Source organism: Adiantum capillus-veneris, chromosome 14 (assembly GCF_014529385.1).
Source record: "Adiantum capillus-veneris isolate H3 chromosome 14, ASM1452938v2, whole genome shotgun sequence".
NCBI classification, from domain to species: domain Eukaryota; kingdom Viridiplantae; phylum Streptophyta; class Polypodiopsida; order Polypodiales; family Pteridaceae; genus Adiantum; species Adiantum capillus-veneris.
The window spans coordinates 51,897,737-51,924,093 of record NC_140944.1 but is presented as its reverse complement, the minus strand read 5'-3'; the positions used below and the strand labels follow the sequence as shown (position 1 = coordinate 51,924,093).

The 26,357-nt window shown below is 40.3% G+C and overlaps 1 protein-coding gene across 1 annotated transcript; it reads left to right on the top strand.

Annotated features, from left to right (window-relative positions):
• The first annotated feature begins 14,118 nt into the window (after nt 1-14,118).
• LOC147442362 (uncharacterized) lies at nt 14,119-15,156 on the top strand. Its single transcript, XM_086529365.1, has 5 exons — nt 14,119-14,179; nt 14,252-14,341; nt 14,789-14,824; nt 14,902-15,023; nt 15,100-15,156. Exons 1-5 carry the CDS (start codon nt 14,119-14,121, stop codon nt 15,154-15,156), a joined length of 366 nt encoding a protein of 121 aa, XP_086385491.1.
• Nucleotides 15,157-26,357: the final 11,201 nt, after the last annotated feature.

Sequence of the window (26,357 nt, the reverse complement as noted above, 5' to 3'; positions counted from 1 at the left end):
TGTGTTACCACTGTCTCATTTTCTTTCTAACATTGAGTCTGTTGAACATTCCTCAAGGCCGCATGCTTCTCTCTCCTCTATTCCTCCAATTTCTAGTTCTACACAAGCAAACGTTGCTAACCACTTACAAAAATTGTTAAAGGAATTTAAAGATGTTTTTTCTGATGATTTGCCATCAGGTTTACCACCGACACGCTCAGTGCAACATGGCATTGACGTGGCTGCATGTTGTAAACCTGTTAGTAAACCACCTTACCATATGAGTTACTCAGAGGCTGCTGAGGTGGAACGTCAGCTTGCTGACTACCTTAGCAGAGGGTTTATACAACCCAGTTCTTCACCATGAGCTTCACCTATACTCTTGGTGAAGAAAAAGGACGGCAGTATGCGCATGTGCGTAGACTACCGGGGCTTAAATGCGGTTACAGTTAAGAACAAATACCCATTTCCCAGGGTCGATGAGTTATTTGATAAGCTAACTCATAAACGATTTTTTTTCAAAAATTGACTTGCGGTCAAGATATCACCAAGTCCGTATTCGGCTTGCTGATATACCTAAGACTGCATTCCGAACACGGTTTGCACATTACAAGTTTTTGGTGATGCCCTTTGGGTTAACCAATGCGCCCGCGACATTCATGACACTCATGGATAGTGTCTTGAAACCATATTTGGGCAAATTTGTCATTGTGTTCCTCGATGACATTCTAGTTTATAGTGATTCTGAAGAAGAGCACTTACAACATCTCAGGCAGGTATTTGAGTTGTTACGTGCAAACAAGTTATATGCCAAGGAATCTAAATGTGATTTTCTCAAGGAAGAAATTCATTATTTAGGGCATGTCATTTCAGCTAACGGCCTATACATGGATCAATCCAAAGTGGATACCATCCGGAAATGGCCACCTCCTAAAAATCTGGAAGAATTACAGATCTTTTTAGGCTTCGCAGGTTTTTACCGAAGGTTCGTTAAAAACTATGCTCACCTTGCTGTACCTATGATGGACCAACTAAAAGGCAAAGGTAAGTCTTTTCAGTGGGGTTCCGCTCAACAGCAGAGTTTCGAAACACTCAAAGATGCATTAGCTACAGCTCCTATACTGGCTATTGTAGATCCTTTGAAACCATTCGTTTTGGAAACGGATGCCAGTGACCGTGCTATTGGAGCATTCTTGTTACAAGACGGATGGCCAATTGCATTTGAAAGTAAGAAGCTGGATGCAGTTCAACAGAATTATTCTGCTTACGAACGCGAACTCTATGCAATAGTGTCCGCCTTAAAGACATGGCGTCACTATTTGTATGGTACTCAGTTCGAGATTGTGTTTGACCATGAAAGTATCAAGTGGTGTACACAACAAACAGATTTAAAGGGTCGAAAAGCCAGATGGGCCGAGATCCTTCAAGAATATGACGCCAAGTTAAGGTATCGCAAAGGCCGATACAATATAGTGGCCGACGCTCTCAGTCGAATGCCAAAGATCAATTTGCTCTTGTTCACGGAACTTCATAGTGAATTTTTAGAATCTCTCAAGGGCAAATATGAGCAAGATGACACATATTCCAAAGTGTGGAACCATGTTCAAAAAGAGGGATCCTTCTCACTCCAATACAGGTAGTGCACAGTTAACCTCCACACCTAGTTCTCCTTTATCAAGTGATGAACTACAACGATGGAAGCATTTTACCATCGACAATGGGTACCTACTCCACAAGGGGAGAGTTTGTGTACCGACGGACACAGACATTTGGCGCCAAATTCTCTATGAATGTCATGATAGTCCAAGTGCAGGGCACCCGGGGATTAGAAAAACTTATTCTCTCATACGATGACAGTTTTACTGGAAAGGTCTACATGGCTTTGTTCAAGCTTATGTCTTGCATTGCCAAAAATGTCAAGTTAACAAAGCAGAGTGCGTAAAATCAACAGGACTCTTACATCCTTTGGAAATTCCCAATGGAAAATGGGAAAGTATCTCCATGGATGTTATAGTAGGTTTACCAACCACTATATGAGGTCATGACTCAGTGTGGGTGGTCGTAGACAGGTTGACTAAACTCTATAAGTTTATTCCGACCAAATCAACGGTTAAGACACCGGAACTAGCAAGATTATTTGTGGACAATCTATACAAATTGTATGGGTTGCAAGTAATATTGTTAGTGACTGTGACCCAAAGTTTAACAACCACTTTTGGAGAGCGGTATTTAAACGATTGGGTACATAACTCAACCTCAGTACAACTGACCATCCAGAAATAGATGGTCAAACGGAACGGGTTAACCAGGTGCTAGAGGATATGCTAAGAGCATACGTCAGCAAAAAATAGACAGACTGGGAAGAATACTTACCTATTCTCGATTTTGCCTACAACACTTCTAAGCATGTCACAACAGGCTTCAACCCTTTCATGCTCATGTACGGGTTTCAACCTAGGTCACTAGTTACGGTGGGGTTGGCAACTGAAAAACTCCAATAGGTTAAGGATTTTCTCCAAGACCACATGGACATTCTGAAACTTGCTCGTCAGAACGTCCGACAAGCACATGATCGGTATAAGAAATATGCTGATGAGAAACGTCGGCAAGTTACCTTCGAAGAAGGGGAGGAAGTATTTTTTTACGTGTGCCAGAACATTCAGAAAGTCTGAAAACTGGACCGACACCTAAATTATCTCCCCGATATTGTGGACCTTTCAAAATACTCAAGCGAGTTGATGATCGTGCCTACAAACTAGTACTACCATCACACTCTCGCATTCATCCGGTGTTTCATGTAAGCCGTTTACGCAAGCGGTTACATGGGGACGACAACGTCATCGACCAACAGGTTTTGGTCGATTACATTGAACCTCCTACATTACCGCATGAACCTGAACGTGTTATGGATTATCATGAGTTGCGTACACGCCATCATGTACGACAACAAGCCTTAATCAAGTGGAAAGACCGACCTGAAGAAGGTGCCACTTGGGAAAACATTAGTGTTCTTAAGAAGAAGTTTCCCACTTTTGTTTTCGAGGACGAAAACTCTTCTTTAAGGGGGGAGTAATGTCAGGACAAGGGTACTGTACCCTAAGAACTAGGTTAGCATTAGGCAAAATTTGGACTCACAAAGGGGCCCTTTAAGGAGTTTGACTTTACCTCTCTCTACCAAAACGGGCATATGGATAAATTTTTGTGAACAAACTCCAAAGTTGGTGGAGGTTTGACAGTTAGAATGTCCTCTTCAAGCTCTATCTACTGATATATAGCACGCCATGAAATTCCTCATATTTTAGAAGATTCTTTTTTTTAATTCACCTATTAGGTGACAACTCAGTCGGAATCTAAGTGAATAAAAAAAAATCTTCTAAAATATGAGGAATCTCATGGCGTGCTATATATCAGTAGATAGAGCTTGAAGAGGACATTCTAACTGTCAAACCTCCGCCAACTTTGGAGTTTGTTTGCAAAAATTTATCCATGCGCCCGTTTTGGTAGAGAGAGGTAAAGTCAAACTCCTTAAAGGGCCCCTTTGTGAGTCCAAATTTTGCCTAATGTCATGGACTACGGCCAAGGGTTGGGCTAGGCAATGTGGACAGGGGATCCGTCTAGGGCAAGGGGCTAGGATCCCGCCTATATAAAGGGAGGTTAGGAGGAGGATCCTAGAGTCTAGTTCCTAGTTCTTATAGGAGATCTCAAGGACCCAGAGGCTACGAAGAAGATAGTGGATTCCCAACCAAAATGGAGAAAAGGGTGGCTCCTTAAGTATCCAAGATTCTTGTAATACTTGGTGGAAGCCCCTATGTCATCCTGGTTACAGTGTCGCCCGTCGATAGTAATGTGAAATCCGTTGCTTTTGATGGGGCGAACACTTCAACGCAGGCCAGGAGGATCTTGCATATCTTCCAAATCATCACGCACGTTAAGTTCGAAGAGCTAGTGAAAGTCTTAATGGTGCCCTTTAGGGTTTTCACCATATAAGAAACACCTATTCTCTCTCCCTCCTTGGGTGGTGGCATGGATGGGTAGTTGAGCCAGGTAGGGTGCTTCTTTAGTAGCCTAGCATGATTTTCCCATGTGCATACGCGAGGTACGGGGAAAAATAGAATGTCATCCCTTATGTTCTTTTCGATTGAGTTTCCAGATTGTAATATATTGAATATGTGGATTAGCCAAACCCATAGTAGAAAGTAGGAGATGATTCTGATAAGTTAGAACCTCCAAAGATGAGGTATAAAAGCCAATTTTTGTAACCCTAATTTTTTTTTGAATAATCAACTTTTGAGCTCACTAACTGTGCAGTGAGTTTTGTGTGAGAGAGTGAGTGATCTTCTTCTACTCTCTACGTGCACTACAGATGCTACATTGTGAAGGCATCTTCACCATCATATTAGAAATGGCAAGAGCTATGCATTGACGCCAAGCTTGCATGGTTTTGATCTCTTCATGAAGAGCTCTCCCACGAGTTTCTAGGTGAGTTTTCTCTCTAATTGTACATCCGATTAGAGATTTCTATATGTCAATACGTTCATGATGAGTAGAAATACATGTTAGGATTAAAAATGTCTAGAATCAATGACTTGTAATTTTTGGCCTGTCTTCATATGTGATTTTTGCACCAAGTGTTTATAGGTAGTGAGTTGGGTTAGAGACACATTGTGACAAAAAGTTGCAGAAAAATACCAGGAGTAAATAATCACGATTATTTACATCTGCTACAAAATTGGATATTTGTGCACATTTGAGTATACCACAAGGCCAAGCATATCAAGTAGACCACACAAATCAAATTTGGTGGAATTTGGATCACAAAAGTGAGACTTAAGCCAAATTCTTGAAAACTGAGTCTGCGGACATGAAACAGTTTGATAACTTGGACAAATTTTGTTCAAACTCAGTGAAACTTGTCCAGAGACCTTAGCAAGTTGATTACTTGGCAAAACAAGCCTAAAAAGTGTGAAAACTGACAAAATTAAATAATTACGATTATTTACTTCTGATACACAGAGACATAATTTTGGACTTTTGAGCTTGTACAGTGTTAGAACAACATAATACAAGACCACCGGTCAATTTTGAGTTCAATCTGATCCTAATTAGGACATGCTCACTGAGATTCTAGGTTGCAGATTAGTCCTTTGGCTCTTTGTAAAAGTAGAATCTGAAAGTCTCTATTGCTGTCTCACTTAGCTCAAATTCAAGTGATATACATAGAACAATCACAGTAGTTAGCAAAAATTGTACAATCTTTGTGAAAGAATAGCTAACTTGAATTAAACTGATACAAGAATGAGGTTACAGACAAGGAATTGAAAGCTTGACAGGAGTTGCAATAAATTTAAGTGGAAGAAAACTAATAACAAGTCAATCCAACAGTAAGTACTCTATCCAGGGCTTCACAAGTCTATATGAACCTTAGATCTGGTCGTATACTAGCAAACCAAGGCATATTTGGAGAGACCGCTAGTACATTATCCACCAAAGAGAGTGTGAATCAAGGCGATCACTTGGACACGATCTTTGAAGAAGTTTCAGACACTTATTCAGAATCAACATCTGAAATGTCTTCCTATTCGACTCATTCAAGAACCGGAACAAAAGTCTGATATAAAAACATACTCATATTTTATAAGAAGAATGACCATGGATCTTAGGTTTACTTGGATCCTAATGAAGAGTATGCTATTCACATTGATGAACATGACATAGAGTTTGAAGAGGAAATAAGAGCAAATAACCAAGGAAAAATGTATATGGATAGAAACGGGACTTAGTATTTAAAATTTGGAAACCCTAATGTGATAGACAAATGGGGATTAGAGGTGAATACACTCATTTTAGATATGGCAGCAAAAGAAGGACCGCCGACTTTAAAATTCAAGGGATACGATCAAGTTGATTTGAAGCCTTTGAAACGGCTTAGCACGGATAATCCTAGGATCAAAGTCTATTGTTGGGAGGATAGAAACGTCAAAGATCTTCTATGGACTTCTCATGCCAAATCAGGACAGTTAACACCCATGAAGATCATCTATATCTTCAAAATCAAAGACAAGGGTACCAATACTACCTATTTAGGAATTGTTATAACAATAAATTTGTTTTGACTAGTCATGAGGAGGTAGAACAAACCAAATACCAAGGGTATTCCATAAGAGATTGGATATTGGGCCGAGGACCAGAAACTATACCAAGAGAGGAACTCCATGAGAGATCTTTTGAGAGCAATGTTAAAAAACCCGAGCCTACCTCATCATGAAGAAAATTGGGTGACATGAAAGCCAATCGAGGACTACATGAGTCACTATTTCCAACAGATTAGTTTGAAGGACTTGGGATAGGATCAGCTGCCAGAAGATCTGGAATTGAACCAAATAGACGTGTCAGATCAGCTGATTTCAAAAATGGTTCAGAAAGTACAGTGGATCTGGGGATCCATATGACCACTTAGCAAGCTTTAAGCAAGTGCTAAGAGCAGAAGCATATTTGATTTCCATACTCAATTTGAGGGATTTGGAATGACATTAGAAGGAAAAGCATTGACATGGTTCCAAAACATTCCACTGAGGTCAATCATGGACTTAAATACATTAGCTCAAGGATTTGTAGCTGCATGTTCCAAAACGAGGACCAAACATAATACGGTAGCTCAAATCTATAGCTTCAAACATAAACAAGGTGAGTCTGTTAGGGATTGTGCAACTAGAATGAAGCAATACATTGCAAGATGCCCAGAACTAGAAATACCTGCAGAAGAAAGATTAGTATCATTGTTTCTAGAGGGACTGCTAAACAAAGAACTTCATGCTATATTGTATAGCAAGAAACATATGACCCTAGAAGAGTGTGTATTGGATGCCATTGACTTGGGAGACAATATGAAAAAGATGTCCCTAAGGATAATCAAAGTGAGAAAACAGCATCCACCAAACCAACACAAGTGGAGATGGCTACTGCAGCACCGCTTATAGCCATAGAAGAAATGTTCAAAAGGATGAATGAAATGATGAATAACATGCAAAAAGCACCTATGAGAGGACCAAGGCAAGGGATACCTTAGCAGGGCAACCAATTAGGCCGCAAAAATGGTGTGCAAATGAGGATAAATGGACCAACCATGAGACCAATGAGTGCTATTACCGACCCAAGTATGATGAAAATGTTCAATGTGTGCCTATGAGACAAGGACAACCCATGTATAGATATCAGCCTAAAATGGTCCCAGCTAAAAGACCACTGATGGGTATGGAAAGAACTCAACCCGTGTTGGGTTAACAACCTCCATCTTGGACATAATCAGTGCCTGTAAAGTACATGCATTTAGAGGGAATCATAGATGACCAAGCACTAGTGCCTGTTACACCCTATGTAGAGCCTAGTCCATCTACAGTAATGATAGAAGGAGAGTGGTATAATTCACATCCACCACCAATGGAAGAACATGTGACTTATGCTACACCAGAGCTTGCACCGATGTACTATGTAGCTAATCAAAGTGTTAGACCTCCAATGGTAAGACCCGTGATTAAGCCAAGAACTGCCATACCTGTGGTGCAGATGATCATTGGAAAAATGAATGCCCAGAGCTAGACAAGAACATTAAGCTAGTTGAAGCTTTTTTTATAAAATGTTGCAAAAAGGGAGGACACTTCCCTGAAAATTGTCCCAAAAATCCTTTAAATAGGGGTAAAATAGTAGTGAATGTATTCCAAGTGATACCTAGTAGCTCATCGGAGAGTGAACCTATTGTTTCAATCAAGGTAATCACCAGAGCCCAGGCTAAGAAAAAGAAACATAACTCCTCTGATGACTCAGAGAATGCTAAAATTTCCTCTCAAAAGACCAAGAGAAGAAGAAGCTAGAGGTGTGAGATAAGAAAACAGAAACAAAGGACTGAAATCGAGGAGAAAGCCAAGAAACTATTCCAAGAAAAAGTGAAAGAAACTGGAAGTGAAATCAAGGAAACCACGGTGAAATCTGGACGATCAATTTTGGTGGATAAAATTTTAGAGCCAATCAATGCAGCCACAAAAGCAGTATGTGAATCATGGAGAAAACCAGCCATTAGACAAACTCAAATGAAATTGCAATTGGCTGATGGACACATTGAAAGACCCTTATGACTCCTAGAAAAAGTGATAATTAGTTCCTGTGGAATTGATTATCAACATACTTTTGCAATAGTGGACTTTAGAAAGAAAGTCAATTATGAATTCATCTTGGGAAGACCTTTCATGCAACAAGTACAACTCATCCAGGATTGGGAAAACAATTACCTGTACTTAAAGCAAGTGGGATCAATAACAAGGGTTAATCTGAAAGATCACACTTATAGAGATGTCATGAAAACGTCCATACAAGAATTTGACTCAGTCTCTTCGGTTGAAACGAAACTTCCATCTTGGTTAAACAAAGACACACCTATTTGGATGTGTGGAGCCTCAGAAAACGGGAGCTTAAAACAAGAAGAATATATCTTAGAAAGGGATTGCACCGATGAAGCTTATGTACCTGAACCCTTTTTGGAGCATTTTTTTGAGCCATTTGAGTGGACTCAAATTTTAGCAACAATGGATGTGTGTATAAATACATCTATGCCTACTCAATTTTGCAATGAGGACGGCTATGACATAATTCCCATACAAATGATTTCAGCCCTTCACATTGAAGACAAAATTCAAGAACCCAAGGACTTAATGAAAGCTCAACAAGTGTTTTTAGACCTCTACTATGATGCAACAGATGAGTTAGAGGAACATTCAGCTACCTCACATGATTTGGGGTCGAAAAAAAGAATATGTGAGAGCTAAACTACTCATGAAAGGAGGGAAGGAAAAGTTTTTTGACTTTCCAAACCAAAAACTGAGAAGACAGAAATGGTATAGAAGAAAAAGAAATTGTACAAAGACGATCAAATTAACTTGGCTGTTGAGAAAACACTGTAGAATGATCCAATTATGACACATATTGGTATTTTTGGAACCATAACCAGAGCTTTACTAGGGTTAGAATTTTTCAAAACCGAATTCCGATCAAATCTGAAAAAGTTACGAGCTCTGAAAGGTTACACTATGAATTTAATTAGTTAAGTAAAACTGAATGGTTTCAATGATTATAACTGCTAAAGACTTTTTATCCTAAGGTTCTAGAAATTGTAGATATTTCCAAGTTTAATCATTAAAAGTTAGAAAAAATAGCAAAAATTGATTCTGGAAGCTGGGGGGGCTGTGTGGGGCAGTAATGAACTTGCCCAAGACCAATTTAGCAGCAGGGGGCGCCATCTTGATTCTGGGGGCTGCTTGAGCTGCAAGCAACTACCTTTTTCAGCCTATGAGAGCTTTTGAGTGCCAGAAACCTATAAATAGGACCCCTTGCTTCACATTTTGGACAGGCTCGGAGCCTTGGTAAATTCTCTCTCATCTAGAGGGACCTCTATTAGCAGAAATCACTAGAGAGCAAAGCTCTAGTTGGTTAATCAACGGTAATTAGCAATAACCTTTTTTAATTAGTAAAACTATGTTAACCTATTTATATTTTTTTTAATTAATTGAAAATTAAACCTATGTATACTCTAAAATTCTCTCCTAATTCAAAATTCTCTGCTGATTATTGAGATTAAGCTTAGGGATACTAAGCTAATTAATTGTTATATTATATTAGGACTGAAATTACTCATTTCAATCATAAATTAATGATAATTATATTAATTAAATTTAGATTAAGATGAGATAATTATCAAAGCTATGTTAGACTGTCATTATGCTACGAAAATTATCTTTGAATTTTTTGAGTAAGTTTTATAATTATTTAAGCAGGCTTACACTGTTTTTAAGGGAAAAGTAAAGGGGGAAATGATCAAATTAATCCAAAAAGCTTTGAGATAGTTATCAAAGGCAAAAAACATCTTAATAAACCCATGATAATTATCTTAACCTCAGATAATTAGTTTAACTAATTATCTCAGCAGAATTACACTGTTTTTAGAGGAAAATAAAAGGGGGAAAATAACAAACTAATCCAAAGTGCTTTGAGATGATTATTAAAGGAAAAAAACATCTTATAAAACTCATGATAATTATTTTAACCTTAGATAATTAATTTAACTACTTATCTCAATAGAATTACACTGTTTTTAAGGGAAAATACAAGGGGGAAAATAGCAAAATAATTTAAAATGATTTGAGGTAATTATTAGAGGAAAAATACATTTTATGAAACTTGTGATAATTATCTTAACCTCAAATAATTTGTTTAACTAATTATCTTATCAGAGAAACACTGTTTTTGAGGAAAAATACAAGGGGGAAAATAGCAAACTAATCTAAAAATATTTGAGGTAATTATTAGAGAAAAAAAAATCTTTTGAAACCCGTGATAATTATCTAACTTAAGATAATTAGTTGAAATAATTATCTCAATAGAAAAACACTACTTTCAAGGAAAAATAAAAAAGGAAAATAGTAAACTAATTCAAAAAGCTTTGAGATAATTATTAGAGATAAAAATCATCTTAAGAAACCCGTGATAATTTTCTTAATCTCAGATAATTAGTTTAACTAATTATCTCAGTAGAAAAACACTGTTTTCTTAGAAAAATAAAAAGGGAAAAATAGTAAGAAAATTTAAAAAGATTTGAGATAATTATCAAAGATAAAATACATCTTTAGAAACCCATGATAATTATCTTAATGACAGATACTTAGTTTAGCTAATTATCCTAGTTGAAAAACACTATTTCAACGGGAAACTGAAGAGGTAAATTAGCAAATCTTGATATATGATTACATAATATTTATCAGAATTAGATTACATGATAAAAAAGCCATGATAATTATGTCAAGGTTAGAAAATTAGTATAGATATTTATCTAAGTCAAATTATACTAATTCTAGCTGAAAACTAAAGAGTGAAATTAGTAAATCATGCTATATGATTACATGCTATTTATTAGAGCTAGATTACATGATGAAAAAGTTGTGATAATTATGTCAAGGTTAGAAAGTTAGTATAGATATTTTATGCAATCACCTATCCTTACATCTTGAAGGATTCTTGTTCGAAATGCCATTATTTAGAATTTGTTCATTGTTGCAAGATTCACATTGTTGTGGCAAGCAATCACTGAGCTGTTTTTGCGAGTTGCATAGAGAAGGCCTCTCACAATGCTTTGCTTTGGTTGATGTGTATAACCAAATGTGGTGGCCTTTACTCCGGCCACCCAAGGAGTTTGGGGCAATGGCCGCCCAAGGTAAGGTATGTTTGGTGCCCCCCCAAGTTAAGACCGTTTGGCCGTCCATTGGTTAAAATAGGGAAAAAGTGTGGATAAGAGGGAAGCAAAACTAGGGCGATGGCGTGCAAGCAACAACGAGAAGCAAGGGAGGAGAGAGGAGGATGTGTTGGGCTGTGCATTGCTTGGACGAGGTCCACCAGGAAGGGAAACTCACCGGCTTGCCAAGGCCTTCACTTTTGGTACCACTGCCCGCGTCAATTTTTGTGTTGTCCAAAAAACGGCATGCCACATCAAGAAGACTGCATTTTTATGCTCCCTAGCAACGATGACACCATCGTTGCTTAGGGAGGGGAGGTTATTTATAGGGTCACATGCAAAGGAGGTCTGCTACAGCCAAGAGAGGAAGGGGAAGCTCTCAGATCAAGGAAGAAGGGTCTCTCTCTCTCCGTGCATGAATAAGCGAGGGTCTCTCCCTCTCTCTCGTTCATGAGCAAGGTACTCGACCTAAGGAAAGGGAGCTCCCTTTCAGATCACAAGCAAGACTCGCTCTCTTGATCTTGCATATAAGCAAGGAGCTAAATCCACTTTCTATCTTGCTCTTGACATAAAGGAGGAAGGGAATTGATCTTTCTCCCTTGCTCTCTCTTCCTCTCTCTTTGTTGGAAAGGGTTAAGCAAGACTCGATAAGGGGAGTTGTTGAAGGGAGTCAAGCTTAGTAAGCAACAAAGACATAGAAGAGTTTTTGTCCACTGGCAATATCTTAGGTTTAGTTAATCTTTTTTTATTAATCACGGAACCATTAATAGCCCAAAAAAAACTGTAAAGGGAGCTTAAGCTCCTAAACCATTGCTTGAATTAATTAGAAGGTGTCGTTAACGGCACTGCTTCAATAATTGTGTGTGAGTTTGTTAGTGTTAATAGTCTTCAAGCGGTTTTTGTGCGTCGTTAGGCATTACCAAGTAAGTAATAACTACCTTATTGTGCGGTGCGACAACTTGGCTCTCAATTTTTCCACAGCCAGTAACCCGACGCTCACCTGGCTTACACTTCGTACCCATATCCCGCGACATCGCAAAAGAAGGATATATGCCAGAAAAAGGAGCTTTCATTGTCTCTTTATTGACATGCAAATGAGAGGAGAGCCAGGTGACATGTATGCTAATACTTTCTATCTATGTGCCATTATTCACATTCTTTGGATTTTGTTTGAAATTTAGCATTTGTGGATACTCAAGATGAGATCAAAGCAACATGGGGACCTTTATGGAATGAGATCAATGATGAATTAGAATGTGAATTGGAAAAGAAAACAAAGTTTCAAGATCTTATCAATCACATGTTCTATGTTTGGGAAGGGAATCATCGTACTGTGGCATGGATAGAGGCAATTAAAGAAAGGTTTTCCACTTCAAAGGAGAAGCATTGTCGTGTTTTGTGCACTATCATAGATCCTACCAAAGTGCCTAAGATTGAATTTCTAATAATAAGTTTGCAAAGAATGAACTTGTAAGTGTTTTGCTTGTGCAAGCTTTGCTAGTATTTAAGTTATTGTATGTTTGAATGCTAACATGATATATTAATGCAGCATGAATACTCATGATCTGGTTGCCACTCATCTTCGTGATGAGATTGTTAATACCACACACATTTGTGTGGCGGATCATGTGATGTACTTAAAGGGTTTACCTGAAAAGTATCAAAATCTTATTGCCGCCGTACAAAAAATGTATGCCAAAGGTTTTGATCCTTGGTATCCGCTCACTCAACCTTACCTTGGCAGATTGGTCTGTGATGTATGTTTCAAATTACATGCTTTCTTTTGTCATTAGCATGCATGATTATTAATATAATCATGCTTATTTTGGATTTTAGATTCAAATGAAAAAAGAGAAAGAGAAGAGAATGTCGAATGTGAAGCATGGTTTGTCGAAGAGGAGAGAATTCATAAGGAGATTACACACAAATATCAAGATCGTATTGGGAAGGTACTTTATTTGTTTACTCTTTATTTGTGATGAATGGTACAATACATAATTAGAGTAATTTTCATTTTCATACTTATATTGCAGTTACTTAACATTGTGGATCCCAACCTTGAGACGGATTGACTGGCAAGGGTTTTGTCTTTGAAATGGGGTAATGATAGCTGGGCTACATTGGATAAATTGAGCTTAATAGCACTCATTCAAGACAAGATTCATTGGGTTTCTTTGCTTGAAGCGGACAAGATTACAAGGGGTTCATATGGTCTTGAGAAGGAGATCATGTATTTTGCATGTAAGATTATCGTGGATAATTAATTTTGAATATGTTGTGATGTCTTATTTTTTCTCTCACTCTTCTTGGGATTGTAGGTGTCTTCGCAAAGAGGGTTTTTGGCACGAGTATTTGAAAGAGCATTTCAGATTGTGTCAAATCTGATGGATGTGCCCAGCGTTGTGCCTTTGCCACATGACTCTATCCTTACATTCTATTTTGAAGAGATAAAATTTGAAGCTAGGTCCTTTTTGTTTCCAATTGAAGTGTGTCTTGGAACAAAGACAAAGGATGTGGAGAAGTAGGCATTGAAGAAGGTAGCTACATTATGAATGGCAGCACAACGTTTGCCTTTCAGATAAACAAATTCTTAATTGCAATTTTATTAATTTGTTATGTCTATGTGAAGAGCTTCATGTAGCTTGTTTGCTGTTCATTATAGATTCTTTATGTTTTTGGTATCCAAGAATGTATTACGTGCCATGTCCTTTTTGGAAAGACATTGGACTCAGATGTCTACTCAAGACACATGCATGTATCCCTCTAGTATGCGCACCTTGAGTCCATGGGAGATTAAGAATTGTCTGTGGTGGATAGATATGGAAAAAGGACATGTTCTTGGCCGTGAAAGAGAACTACATGAGGCGATGTCGAGGGATGCTGTGATGCAAAATCCACCTGTAGATAGACAAGAGGAGAGAAATGCGGGTATGTTTCACTCTTGGACATACCAAACAATCATAAGTTAGTAGTATTTTGAGTTAAAATGTTTTGTTTAAGATGCATGCAACTCTCACAAGGAAAAAGAAACATTTATTGATATGATCGTAGAGGAGGATGTGGTCACAATGCCTGATATGCCTTATGAACGTTAGTTAATGCTTTCCTAGAATATGCTTCATAGATGGCTTATTTATTCTTGCTGTGATGCTCCAGTGTCTTCTGGTATGGTTATGGCTAGGAAGACTATCTCATTTGTTTATCTTGTGGAGTCTCCACTACATAACATATCTAGTTTTTTTGACACACGGTGCATGGCCATATTGGGAGACTACATTGCCATTGTTGCAGACTACTTCAGAGGGGGAGTCCGGAATCCCACATGGATCCCTGTACATGAGCATCTTTCACGGGCACATTCAGAGGCTATACTATATACTTGAGGGGGGAGAGTCATTCCATGGGCTGCTGATTTTATTTTCTTGGATCTCCCCTTTGGTGGGTCCCTAGTAGGCTCCTCTACTCTACCTCCCTGAGACATTTACACTAAGGATCATGTACGTGCTGGAGTTCATTTGGCATTCTTGATGCTAGCAGATTCAAGCTGGGTTCTAATCATGGTGTCTACGGCGGGTGAGTGTTGTTTATGATCATACCATAAGATAATAATAATCATTGTAAGTTTTTTTAATAATTAATGCTTTGAATAGGAGAGGCCATTGGGTGGGTGGAGAGGTTTTGTCGTGCTGCAGAGATGGTTGTTCATCAACGTATTGCAATAATCTATCATGGAGCCTATGGTTATTTTGAGAGTTTTGGCAGTCCCATGGAGGTGACACACTTGCTTTGTATTAATATTCCAATCCGTTATGTTATTGCTTTCTCTAACCATGCCTCTTGTGTTGTAGTGTCTTTGCTTTGTGCTATTTATGGTTCATCGAGTAGGTATCCACCATGCTTTGTAGCAGAGAGAACTGCCCTATTTTGTCACCTTGGCATGCACTCATCGGATTCTTTTATTATGCGTCATGTTCTAGAGCTCTCTCAAGCCACATCATCATCAAGCAAGCCATTGCAAGGTGTTTTGCAGCGGATTTTGTTGCATGCTTTGTGGAGCTCCTTTGTCATCGTGAAGGCATTTTCTTGGAGCTTGGATGTGGTACAGCCCCTACACTGGCCGCTTGTGTGGGATCAAGAGTTGATTGCTTATTTTTAAAAAATATTTTGATATTTTCCTCCCACCATTGTGTCAAGAAATGCTAATTAGGGGCATTCAAAAATTGAGCACGCAACACTTCCTCGATGTAGCACAGATGATCGAACACTTGGTCTTTGAATTTTATAAAACAATTCTTATGTGTTGTATAAAAATCTATAGATGGCTCCAAAATGATTTGCCATGTGTAGTCCCAAAGCTGACTTTCCCACCTGTAGTAGCACCCTTGCATGTCTGGCATGGGCACGTCAATGTCCTCCTCCTCTGCGGTTAGAGCGACACACTCTAAAATAGGTGAGTTTGTCCCCCCTCCACCACCAAGTAAGTGTTGGACGGATACGTCGCGACGGATGTCAGCACAACGAGAAATCACCTAACATGTAATGTCAGCTAAGGACGAAGCTTGACCCGCAGGCGCGTGGAAGCAAGCATAACTGATTCCTACAGAGGTCTCTACCAATTGTCTAAGTCACAGCCTTCAAGAGTGCATAAGAGGAAACTTCCTACACGCTTTCTAGAGCCGAACACCCATCAAACAATCTCGAAACACCATAGAACTTGAAGGAGACCCTACTAATACCAATAGGTCACTCTCCCTAAGGTCTATGAACCAAAATCCCGATCCAAAACACCCGGTGCAGAAACACGTAGGATGTCTGGCCGAATTTGCATGGCCGAATCTGCAGGTCTTCGTTTTCGAAATCTAAAGTGCCTAATGTGTAGTTCTACTCAATGTGAACGCATGGATATGCTACAATGCAAAATCGGACAACGTATGCTCACCCAAACAACCGATGAAGCTCGTAGAAGGAGCTCACAAAGCCAGACCGTACGCGCGCAATGTTTGTATCGACGCGTAGCTCTAGTCGGGGGCAACACGTTGCACTTCTCCGCACTTGATTCCGACCACCGGAGCACACGTAGCGTCAAGATGAAGCTCACACTCTCTCTCGTACACAGTACGCTCACTCACAGACTTCAAACTTGTTTTAAAATAACAAAAAGCGTTTTTTCATTAAGGTCAAAAAGTGGTATATATACCTTACAATTTCTCAAACCCTAAAGTTCCAAAATCAACCATCTACTCAATCTAATTATCAAAACTGGGATACAATCTAGAAACTTTTGTAAGTCCCAATAATTACAAGGTGACAAATCAGGTTTTCCTCAATGAATGAATAATTACAAAAAATAAGAGTCCTCCGAGTAGTTACTGCCGTGGGGTGTGTCCAGCTTCTAACACTCCCTCCCTCCTTGCTCATGTCGTCCCTGACATGGCCTTGATCTGCTGCTTCATCTTATCGTTTCTCGCATCTTTAGCAGTGATTCGTACCCGGCATGTAGGTTCAGCATTGTTGGGCCAAAGATATCTGTATTCATCGTGAAGAACCCTGTATAAAATGCTTCTTCAAAAGCTTAGAGGTGATAGGATGGTAGAAACATGATTCTTTGATACAACGCATGTATCACCTCCTTGGAAGGCTGACCTGACAGATCATAAGCACATCTGTATGTATCCTGGAAGAAGAATATGCTGTCGGTCACTTGGCCTGTCTTGAAGGTCTCGAACACTCCTAAGATGGTTCTGCAGATTTTTCTCATCATAATGCATGTAAGGTCAGGTGAGCCAGTGAACAACTTTATGGCGCCCGTTAGAGTTTTCACCATGTATTGGACACTTATTCTCTCACCTGCCTTCATGCCCGGTAGCTTTGGGTAATTCAGCCAAGTGGGTTGGCTTCTTTGCAAAATTTCCTGTGCCTTCCACGTCCTAATCCTTGGTAGAGGACAGAAGCTGAGGTTGTCTCTGATATGTTTAGGTGCCTCTACCAAGTGGATTAGGTATTGTGGGTACTTTGTAAGCCAAGCCTTCCTCCACTTTGGCTGAGAATCCACAATAAGTTTAACTCCTTCTGGCTTTGAGGTGTCTGCATTGTAGAGAGGTACAACTGGCTCTTCTCTGATCCGCTTGTTTATTGTAGCTTCCTCATATTTCAACAATGGATATGGGAGAGAGGGTTGAAGACACTCGCGCCTGAGATTACTGGCTTCGATCTTCTGAATGGTCATAGATTTGAAGATCCTCTGCTCCCACTCCAAGGCTTCTTTCTTATTTCTCTGAGCTCTTCCTCTATTGCCTTGCGCAATTTTTCCTCCTCTTCTCGTGTTAGATCCTGTGGCTCTTGAGAGGATCCTGCTATGCTTTCCTCTTGCATGGATGTGTCCACAGGATCTACCACATTGTCGAGGTCGATGCCCTCATTGGCGGCTGGCCCTTAGCTTTCTGCCTCTCCTCCTTGCTGGCCTTTCAACTCCTCAATTTGCCTGAGGAGTGTTTGCTTTTCCGCCTCAGCTTGTCCGCCCATATTCACGAGGAGGTCATTAAGTTCGGCGTTTATTCTTTCCGCCTCCTCGAGTTTTGTCTTCATGCTTTTCACTTCTTCTTGCAGGGCTTTTTGGCTCTCCTCCATTCTCGTTTGCATTACTATAGAACCTTCAGCCATCATTAACCTCTGCTTTTTCTCAAGAGTCAGCTCCTTCTGAAGTTCCTGCATTTGCTCTTCATATAGTTGACTCTCGGAAATGATTTGAGTCGAGCTCGTAGCTCTGACTCTAGCAGGTGATGCTCGCAGCCTCTGGATGGTTTAATCTTTGACTTTTAGTTGGTCCTTGAGCTCAAGGACTTTATCCAGGCTTGCTTCTTGTTCTATCTCTGCTCTCTCCTTGGCATTCCTCATAGCCTCTACTTCTTTCGTTTCTTCTGCTAGCTGTAGCGTCAGATTATCTCATTATTTTTCGGCATCTCGCAATGACTTGCTGAGCTGTTGACACTCTTCTTCAGCCGCTTGTATTCTTTTTGCTGCTGCCTCATTTGCGTCTTTTATTGCTTGGCAGTTTTGCAAAGCCCTTGTCAAGCTGGCCTGTAGGTCATCTTCTCTCTCTTTTTGCCTTTGCCTTTGTGTTTGCAGAGAATCTACTTCTTTTTTGATCTGTTCTTCAGTGGCTTTGAGAGTTGTCATTTCTTTCTCTGAAGCCATGGATTGTGCTCGCAATCCAGCTAGCTTTGTCATCACCACGTCCCAGCCATTGGAGGCGGGTGCAGGTCTACAGTGTCTGTAGCAATTTCTTTTAGCTCCACTAGCCCGATGCCTTGCATCTGTTCTTTATGCCCTGTCCTCGCCAAGTCGAATGCGACCGTGGAGGCTTCTTCCTTAGTATAGCCTGCAGCTAGCAGGTCCAAAAATGCATAGTAGGCCTCATCTAATCCTTTTTGCTCAGACTCAGGCTTGGCCTCTTCTTTTGGCTCAGGTTCCGCCTTTGCTCTTGCTCCTCTGCTTGCCTTTCTTCTTGTGTGTTTTCAGCCTCCTTGCCTTCTGGTGGAGGGCTTGTAGGAGATGGTGAGGGCGGTGGGCTGGGTTTAGGGCTATCTAGTAAAACTGCCAGTTTGCCCTTCAAGTCCCTGTCAGCTTTTATTTTTCTTTCTCTTTCTTGGGTTTCTTGTTCATCTAGCAGTTTCTGTCTTATCTGCTCTACTTCCTCCTCTGTGAAAGGGACATGGGGGATGTTTTCTGCTGCAGCATCAAGAATCTCGAAATTCTTGATATAATCTTCAAAGCGGTCCCTTTGCACTCTTCTGGATGATCCGGACATAGACTCGAGAGATGGCTTCCAGAGTTCGTTTAAATCACCCTTGAGGGCTCTCTCTGCTCGAAAACTCTCCATCAGCCTCTCTAGTCTTGCCGCTTTTTGTGACCTTGTCTCTTTGGCCGGCCCTTGAGCAAACTCCTTCTTTCCTTTCTTCTGCTCGGGTTGCTCCTCTTCAATTGGCTCTAGCCGTCTTTTCAAGCTTGTAGCCACCCTTGGTGCCCTTTGCGGCTCATCTTCCTTGTCTTCTTCTACTCTCAGCCAATCATTCTGAGATGGGGGGTCAGGCCACCTTCCTTTAGCGTGTAGTGCCCCATAAACCACCTTGGTGATCAATTCTCCTGGCACTATGTAGGTTGGATTTTTGTTGCCCATCTTTACTAACCTGTCATGTATGTATGCCGCATTGTTGATTATCTTTGGGGTGCCTTTCGTCATTGCCCAAGTGAAGGTTGTGGCAATTGCACCTGGCGGCATCCTGTACTTCTGTGGCCTCTTCGTGCACATGTGGAAGTACTGGTTGTATAACTGGCTCATGATTGCCACCTTTGGGTTGGCAATGTCTTCAAAGGTGTAATTTGCCTTTTTCTCTTTGTACATCTTGACTTCATCCCTTCTTTTTGTTATGCTGTCTCCCTCATTGGAGAGGTCTAGTGCATGGGCTACAACCCGCTCAGTGATTATCTCTGTATCTGGTCTGCCTTGTAAATCTGTTACCTTGGCCACTCCATCCTCTTTGATGCTTGTTACAAACTCCCAGACTCTTTTGATGTCCACTCCTGCCGGTATTGCTTCGAAGTAGTTGTGGAGATCAATTTTCTCCAAGTAGCCGGCCATCTTGCTTCGTATAAACTCGTTGAGTTCTCTCGGCAGCATTGGTAGCTCTATTACATTGCCTTCATTGTCTCCCTGGTAGATCTTTAGGTCGTTGGACTCTAACAGATCTTCTTGTATCCAGGTCCTGGTGGGCTTTAGTGTTCCCTCTGGAATGACAAAGGGTTCCACTTCGTCCAGATAATCTTTGATGGTCAATCTTTTCCTCTTTGCCGGTGACTTCGAGGCCACCATAGATCCTGTTGCACTCAGTAGTCCGAAGTTGGCGTTTTTTCCATATTAGCTGCGAAACTGAGTTTTACTTATCCAAATGACTTGAAAATTGAAAATAAAGCTTAAAAGGAACTTGTGAAGCTGTGCATGTGCTCACAGTGCAAATCTGGCCAAAAATTTCCATCTAAACATCCTACGCGTAGGATGTCTTTTTCATCAGAATTGGTTCATATTTGACATGCAGGTAGTGCAAGCCTCATGGAACATGGCTATATGCTTGGATTTGGATATCAAAAAGTGGATTTTTAGGTTGATTCAGGTTTTAGGTCACAATTTGGGTAGAATGTCCATCATAGGTAGCAATTGATGTCCAAATGGGTTGAATATTGGTATATGGGCTCATTGCACCATGGTATTGGCTCCCATGATGTCATTCTTTGCACAGAAGTCTAAATTTACGCTGGAGACATCCTACGCGTAGGATGTCTTTTCATCAAAATGACATGAAACTTGTTCTGTGGGTTGTCCTTGGCCTATGGAACATGGCCATGTTCTTGGATTTGAATTTGGACAAGATTTGATGCTTGTAAGGCTTCGTGAGGTGTTTTTCGGCTCAAAAAGTTTATCTTGAAGGTGTTGGGGTTCAAAAGTGATTAGAATGGCTTCAAACTTGATAAATGGGCTTCTGCTGATGAGGTGATTTGATCTGGACTGATAAAACATCCCTCGCATGCCAAAAAGGTCAATTAGACATCCTACGCGTAGGATGTCTATTTCATCATTTTTTCTCCCTGACCACACAGATTGTTTGCTAATGTGTTGGTGAATGTGTTGTGCAAGTTTCATGGGACTTTGACAAGATTTGGTAGGTCTTTGGCCATTTTTGCCTCTATGCCGTAACTTTGCGTTTTTCCATGCATATGAGGTCAAACTTGATCCAAATGTGATGAAACTTGATGTATGGCTTGTAAAAGTCATTCAGAACATGTGCATGATAAAAAATATTGGAGTTTGTGCCAAAAAGTACCCTTGAGACATCCTACGCGTGATTTTTTGGTGATTTTTTCAGTGCTGGTGCTCCCAGTGCTTGCCCTTTGCCCCCCTAAGTCCCTTTTGAGCTTAATTTCAACAAAAAAGTCAAATGGATAGAGTATAACTCCCTGTGTGGACTTCAGAGCCTCCAAGCCGTTTTCTGATTTTTGGAGTGCTTTTGGCTATGAAATTTCTCGATGTTGGTCTCCATAGCTTCCTGATCCCGGGGATCCTTGCCATATGGTTTTTGTCAACTTTGGCTTCACCGGAGCTTCATTTGGCAATTTGTCACTCTAGAAGCACCCGCGGTTGCGTTTACATACCTTTGATGATTTGTGGTGGTCTACCACCGTAGGACTTGGTTGTTGATGGTCTAGGAAAGCCGCTCGTGAAGTTTGGTGGCAAACGGACTTGCGGTTTGGCCGCAAGTGCAATTTGACGCTTTGTGTGTCTGATGCCGTTTCTGAAGTTTAGTGCCGCTTCGGGTCTTTTTTTGGTCATGCGGGTCATAATTGCACCCCCACTGTACCATAGGTTGTCCTATAGTCACTGATCATCACCATATTTTTTGTTTTTTATTATGACTGTTTTTCACCTGCTTTTTGTAATTTTGAAATTTTTCTGTCGAAAATTAGCAAAATTAAAAGAAAAATAGCAAATCAAAGCCAAAAAATCCCCAAAAATCATAATAAATCACAAACATCACCGCAACACATTATATACACTCACATGCAATTTTTATGGCCGGATTTCTCCGTTTTACCAATATTTTGCCTGAAAAATGGCTACTTCTACTTATATACACACACGTAGGGGCTTGATTTGGCGTTTGGCCCCATATACCTGTAGCTTCATGCTATATAAGGGCATATGTACATGGGTTACTCCAGAAAATTTCACAATCAAACAACAACCCTTGAAATAGTCGAAAATCATGCCCTTTTTTGCTGTTTCTGTCATTGGTTCCGCATTTGAGAGTGTCTCTAGAATGCCTCCCCCCCTCCAAGCCGGAGTCCTCCCGGACGACAAGGTTTCGCCTCGGAGTATGTGTCGTGCATAGGTTGAAAAAGTTGTGCTAATGCCTGGCCGATTAATGTGGCCCTACTTTATGCATACTCGGTCAATGCATGGAAAAATTAATGCTGTGCAAGAGAAGGAAATAAGCAAGTTGCTTATTGGCATTCGCCGTCGAGGTTTTCTGCTTTCTTTGCAAGCAACAGCTGTAACTCTACTGCTCTTTGTTTAATCGTCTTTTTTGCAAAAGGCAATTGCTTTGCGGACACTGTTGATGGAGTCGTAGCTGTTTCTAAGGATAGAATTGGCTGGGCCTTAATGGGAATGGGTCGTATTGCCTTTGCTTGCCATCGGTATTTTGTTGCTGCCGATTTTTGTAGATGGTTTGGCTCTTTCTTGTTTGCCACTGGTTTGTCTTTCATCTGCATCCACATATGTCGGTTTTCCTTTTTGAAATGCAGCTGTCTGCTTTCCATTGTTGCTTATACGGAAGGCAGTTCCTTTTGCTTTTGATTTGGTATCCAAATGTGAATGACATTTGGGTTATGGCAAAGCATTTTCTTTGGGATCCATATCTGTTTTATGACCCTGGGTTGTGGTTGAACGTTCTGCTTTGGTTGAATCTTTTTGTTGCCATGTTGTGTGTCTGCCATGTCATTTCTATCTTTCCGCATCCATACTTGTTTACCTTGTTTTGGTAGCCTAGATCTTTGCATTGTGGCCGGTGACTTCATCTGTCTGTAAGTAGTATGGTTGGCTTTTACCTGATTTTTGGTCTTGAGTTTCTTGTTGTTCTTTGATGGCATTTGTGCTTTTGGCTTTGTTTCCAGTGATTGCATGGCTTGCAGTTGATCATGATGGTATTGCTGAGCAAAAGTTATCACCTGTTGTTCATGTTTGTGCTGAATTTGGACTGCCTTTGCTTTCCAATCTATCTGCACATTGTACTCTTTTTGCCAAGGTTGCCCTAGCATCATTGGGTGTTGTGTGCTTTCATCTGTCACCACATAGAATTTGTGTGGGTAAAAATATTGATGTATCTGTACATGCAATATAGTCCATCCCAATGTTTTCAATGGGTGTGATGTGCTACTTTCCAGCACTTGGGGAGTAGGATGAAGTTGACCTATGACTTTGAGCTGTTGGTATAATCCGTAAGAGATTTAATTTGCTTGAGCAACCGAATCAAGCAATGCTGTTGATTCAACTTGATTGTTGCCCATTTTTACCATAATTATTGGCTCCACTGTTTCCTCCTCCAACTGCGTCAGTCGAATGGTATTGATTCTCAATGGTGGCCCACTTTGTTGTTGTTGTCTCAGAAGCTGTCTTTTTGCAATGCGTTCTTATGCTTCGGCTTGAGCTTCCTCCCGCACTCTCTGTTTTTCCTTCATTATTTGTTTTCCTTGATGAATTTGTTGGAGCATCTCCTGTGTGAGTGGTAGATGATACCTCCTCAGTCGACATCCATTAATCCAGTTTGGCATTTCTTCACCTGCTAATGTAACAAGCTTGACAGCTCCACTTTGTGATAGATCACTAATCACAAATGGTCCCATCCCTCGCTTTTTAAGTTTCTTGGCATATTGCTTCAAGGTATAAACAAGTACGTAATCACCTGTTTTGAACTCTTTGGTATGCACATGTTTATCAAAAAATTCTTTTTGTCTTCTCTTTTTAGCATAGATTGAAGCGACAGCTCGTAAGCGTAGTTCATCTAGCTTTTCAAGATCATCAATTCTGGAAGAGAGCTCGTGCCCTGTCCATTCTAAGCTTTGTGCTACTTGTAGAGTTGGAATTAAAAACTCTATGGGTAGTATAGCATTTAGGCCAAACACCATGTTGTATGGTGTTGTTACTATTGATGTTTTGTAAGCTACCCTGTATGCCCATAGTGTTGAGTGGAGCTGCTGGTCCCAATCTGCTCTTGATTCTGACACTATTTTAGTGAGAACCGTGCATAGTGTTTTATTAGTGGCTTCAGCTTGCCCATTGGCCTGTGGATGGTATGGTGCTGATTTCCTATGTATGGCCATGAATTCTTCTAGCAGATATTCAATGAATTCATTGAGAAAATGTGTCCCACGGTCACTGACAATTTCAATTGGTAACCTGTAACGTACAAAAACATTCTCATACAAAAATTGTGCCGTGGTGTGTGCATCAGCTTTTTGTGTTGCTTTGGCTTCGATCCATTTTGTGAGATAGTCCGTAGCCACAATGATATATTGGGTATGGGTGCGATATGCAGGGGGTGATATAGGTCCCACAAAGTCAATGCCCCATTTTGTAAATGCTATTGCTCCCATCATTGGCCGTAATGGCATCTCATCTTTTTTTATTGGCAGTTGACATGCGTCACAACGCTTTACAAACTCTTCAGCATCCATGTGCAATGTAGGCCACCAAATTCCTACGGTTAAGACAATTTTTGCCGTCTTATCGCCCCAAAAATGGCCTCCACTTATTCCATTATGTGCATGTTCTAGAATCAGCAGGTATTCGCTTTCACTTGCACAGATTCTAAGTTGATTGTCCTTTCTCCGCTTATAGAGTTGGTTCCCAATTAACTGAAAGTCGCGAGCTTCTAGCTCTATAGATTTCTCCCATGCTCTTGTGATGTTCTCAGGGAACGTCCTGGTGGTTAAGAAGTCAATGATATATTGACTCCATGCAGGTGCTATGTTTACCTGAAACAAAGTTGCATGATCCACTGGTCGTTTGGTACTACATATAGTACAATTGGTAACATAAGAATGTGTGTCCGCATACATAGTTGGCCAATAAACCCCTAACTGTTTCAGTCTCTGGTGCGTCTTCATTGTTGAACAATGAAATGCACAACCCTGGACATGTGCCTCTTTAAGGTAGCACTCGAATTCTTTCGGACTTATACATAATCGTAGGATTAGGTCAGATCCAAGATGATACAGCCGTCCTGCTACCAACTGGAAGTTTTTTGTTTGTCGAATTGTTTGTTGTTTGGATCTGCATTCCGTATTATCAAACCCACTTCCGAAGGAGAGAATGCTAACAATTTCCTGAGATCATTTGGGTACCATTTCAATGTTGAAAAGATAAGCATCTGGTATGTCATCATCTACTCCTTCAAGAGCTTCCCCGTTGTGTATCCTTGAAAGATGATCCGCTCGTAGATGGGTTTTACCCTTTTTGACCACCACTGTGAAGTCAAATTCTAGCAATATAATAAACCAGCGTACGATTCTCCCTGTATTGCAAGGTTTAATTACCAGGTACAAAAGAGCTTGATGATATGTGAAGAACAAATTTGTTTGCAAGCAAATAATGCCGAAATTTCTTTACAGCATAAATCATTCCTAACCCTTCCCGCTCGGTGGTTGTATAGTTCTTTTCTGCACTGTTTAACTGTCGACTCGCATAAAAAACCGAAAAATCCATTGTTCCGTCTCTAGGTTGAGCTAGAATACTTCCAATGGCATATGCTGAAGCATCAATGTGCACATGGAATATCTTTTCCGAATTTGGTGCCTTTAGTACTGGTGCTGATATAAGGTTTTCTTTCAGCTTTTGGAATGAAGTTTCACACTCCTCGGTCCACTCGAAATTGACTAGCAAATGATACAGAGGTTGTGTGATAACCGCATACATGTATATGAATCTTTGATAATATCCGCAGTGTCCCATGAAGGATTGCACTTGTTTCGCATTAGTAGGCCTGGGTAGGTCTACAATGACTTTGACTTTGTCTAGGTCTGTGGTTATGACATTTCTTGAGACAATGTGTCCTAAGATTTGTCCTTGCTTAACCATAAATACACACTTTTCCGGGTTAAGACAGATTCGATTTGTCCTGCACTTTTCAAAGACCTTTTGCAAATGGTCAATATGTTCCTCTCGCCGAAGAGAGTGTACACACATGTCATCCATATAAATTTCTAAGAATATTCTTAGGTATTCCTTGAATGCGTGAGTCATTAACCTTTGGAAAGTGGCTGGTGCATTAGTTAAGCCAAATGGCATAACTCGATACGCATAAATATCCCATTCTATGGCAAACGCTGTTTTGTGTTGATCCTCCCTTGCTATTGCTAGTTGGTTGTATCCTGAAAATCTATCCAGAAAGGAATAAGCCCATTTCCCGGCCACTCGCTCAAGGACATGTTCTGTGATTGGCAAGGGATAATTATCCCTTATGGTTGCTGCATTCACCTTCTTGAGGTTTACACACAC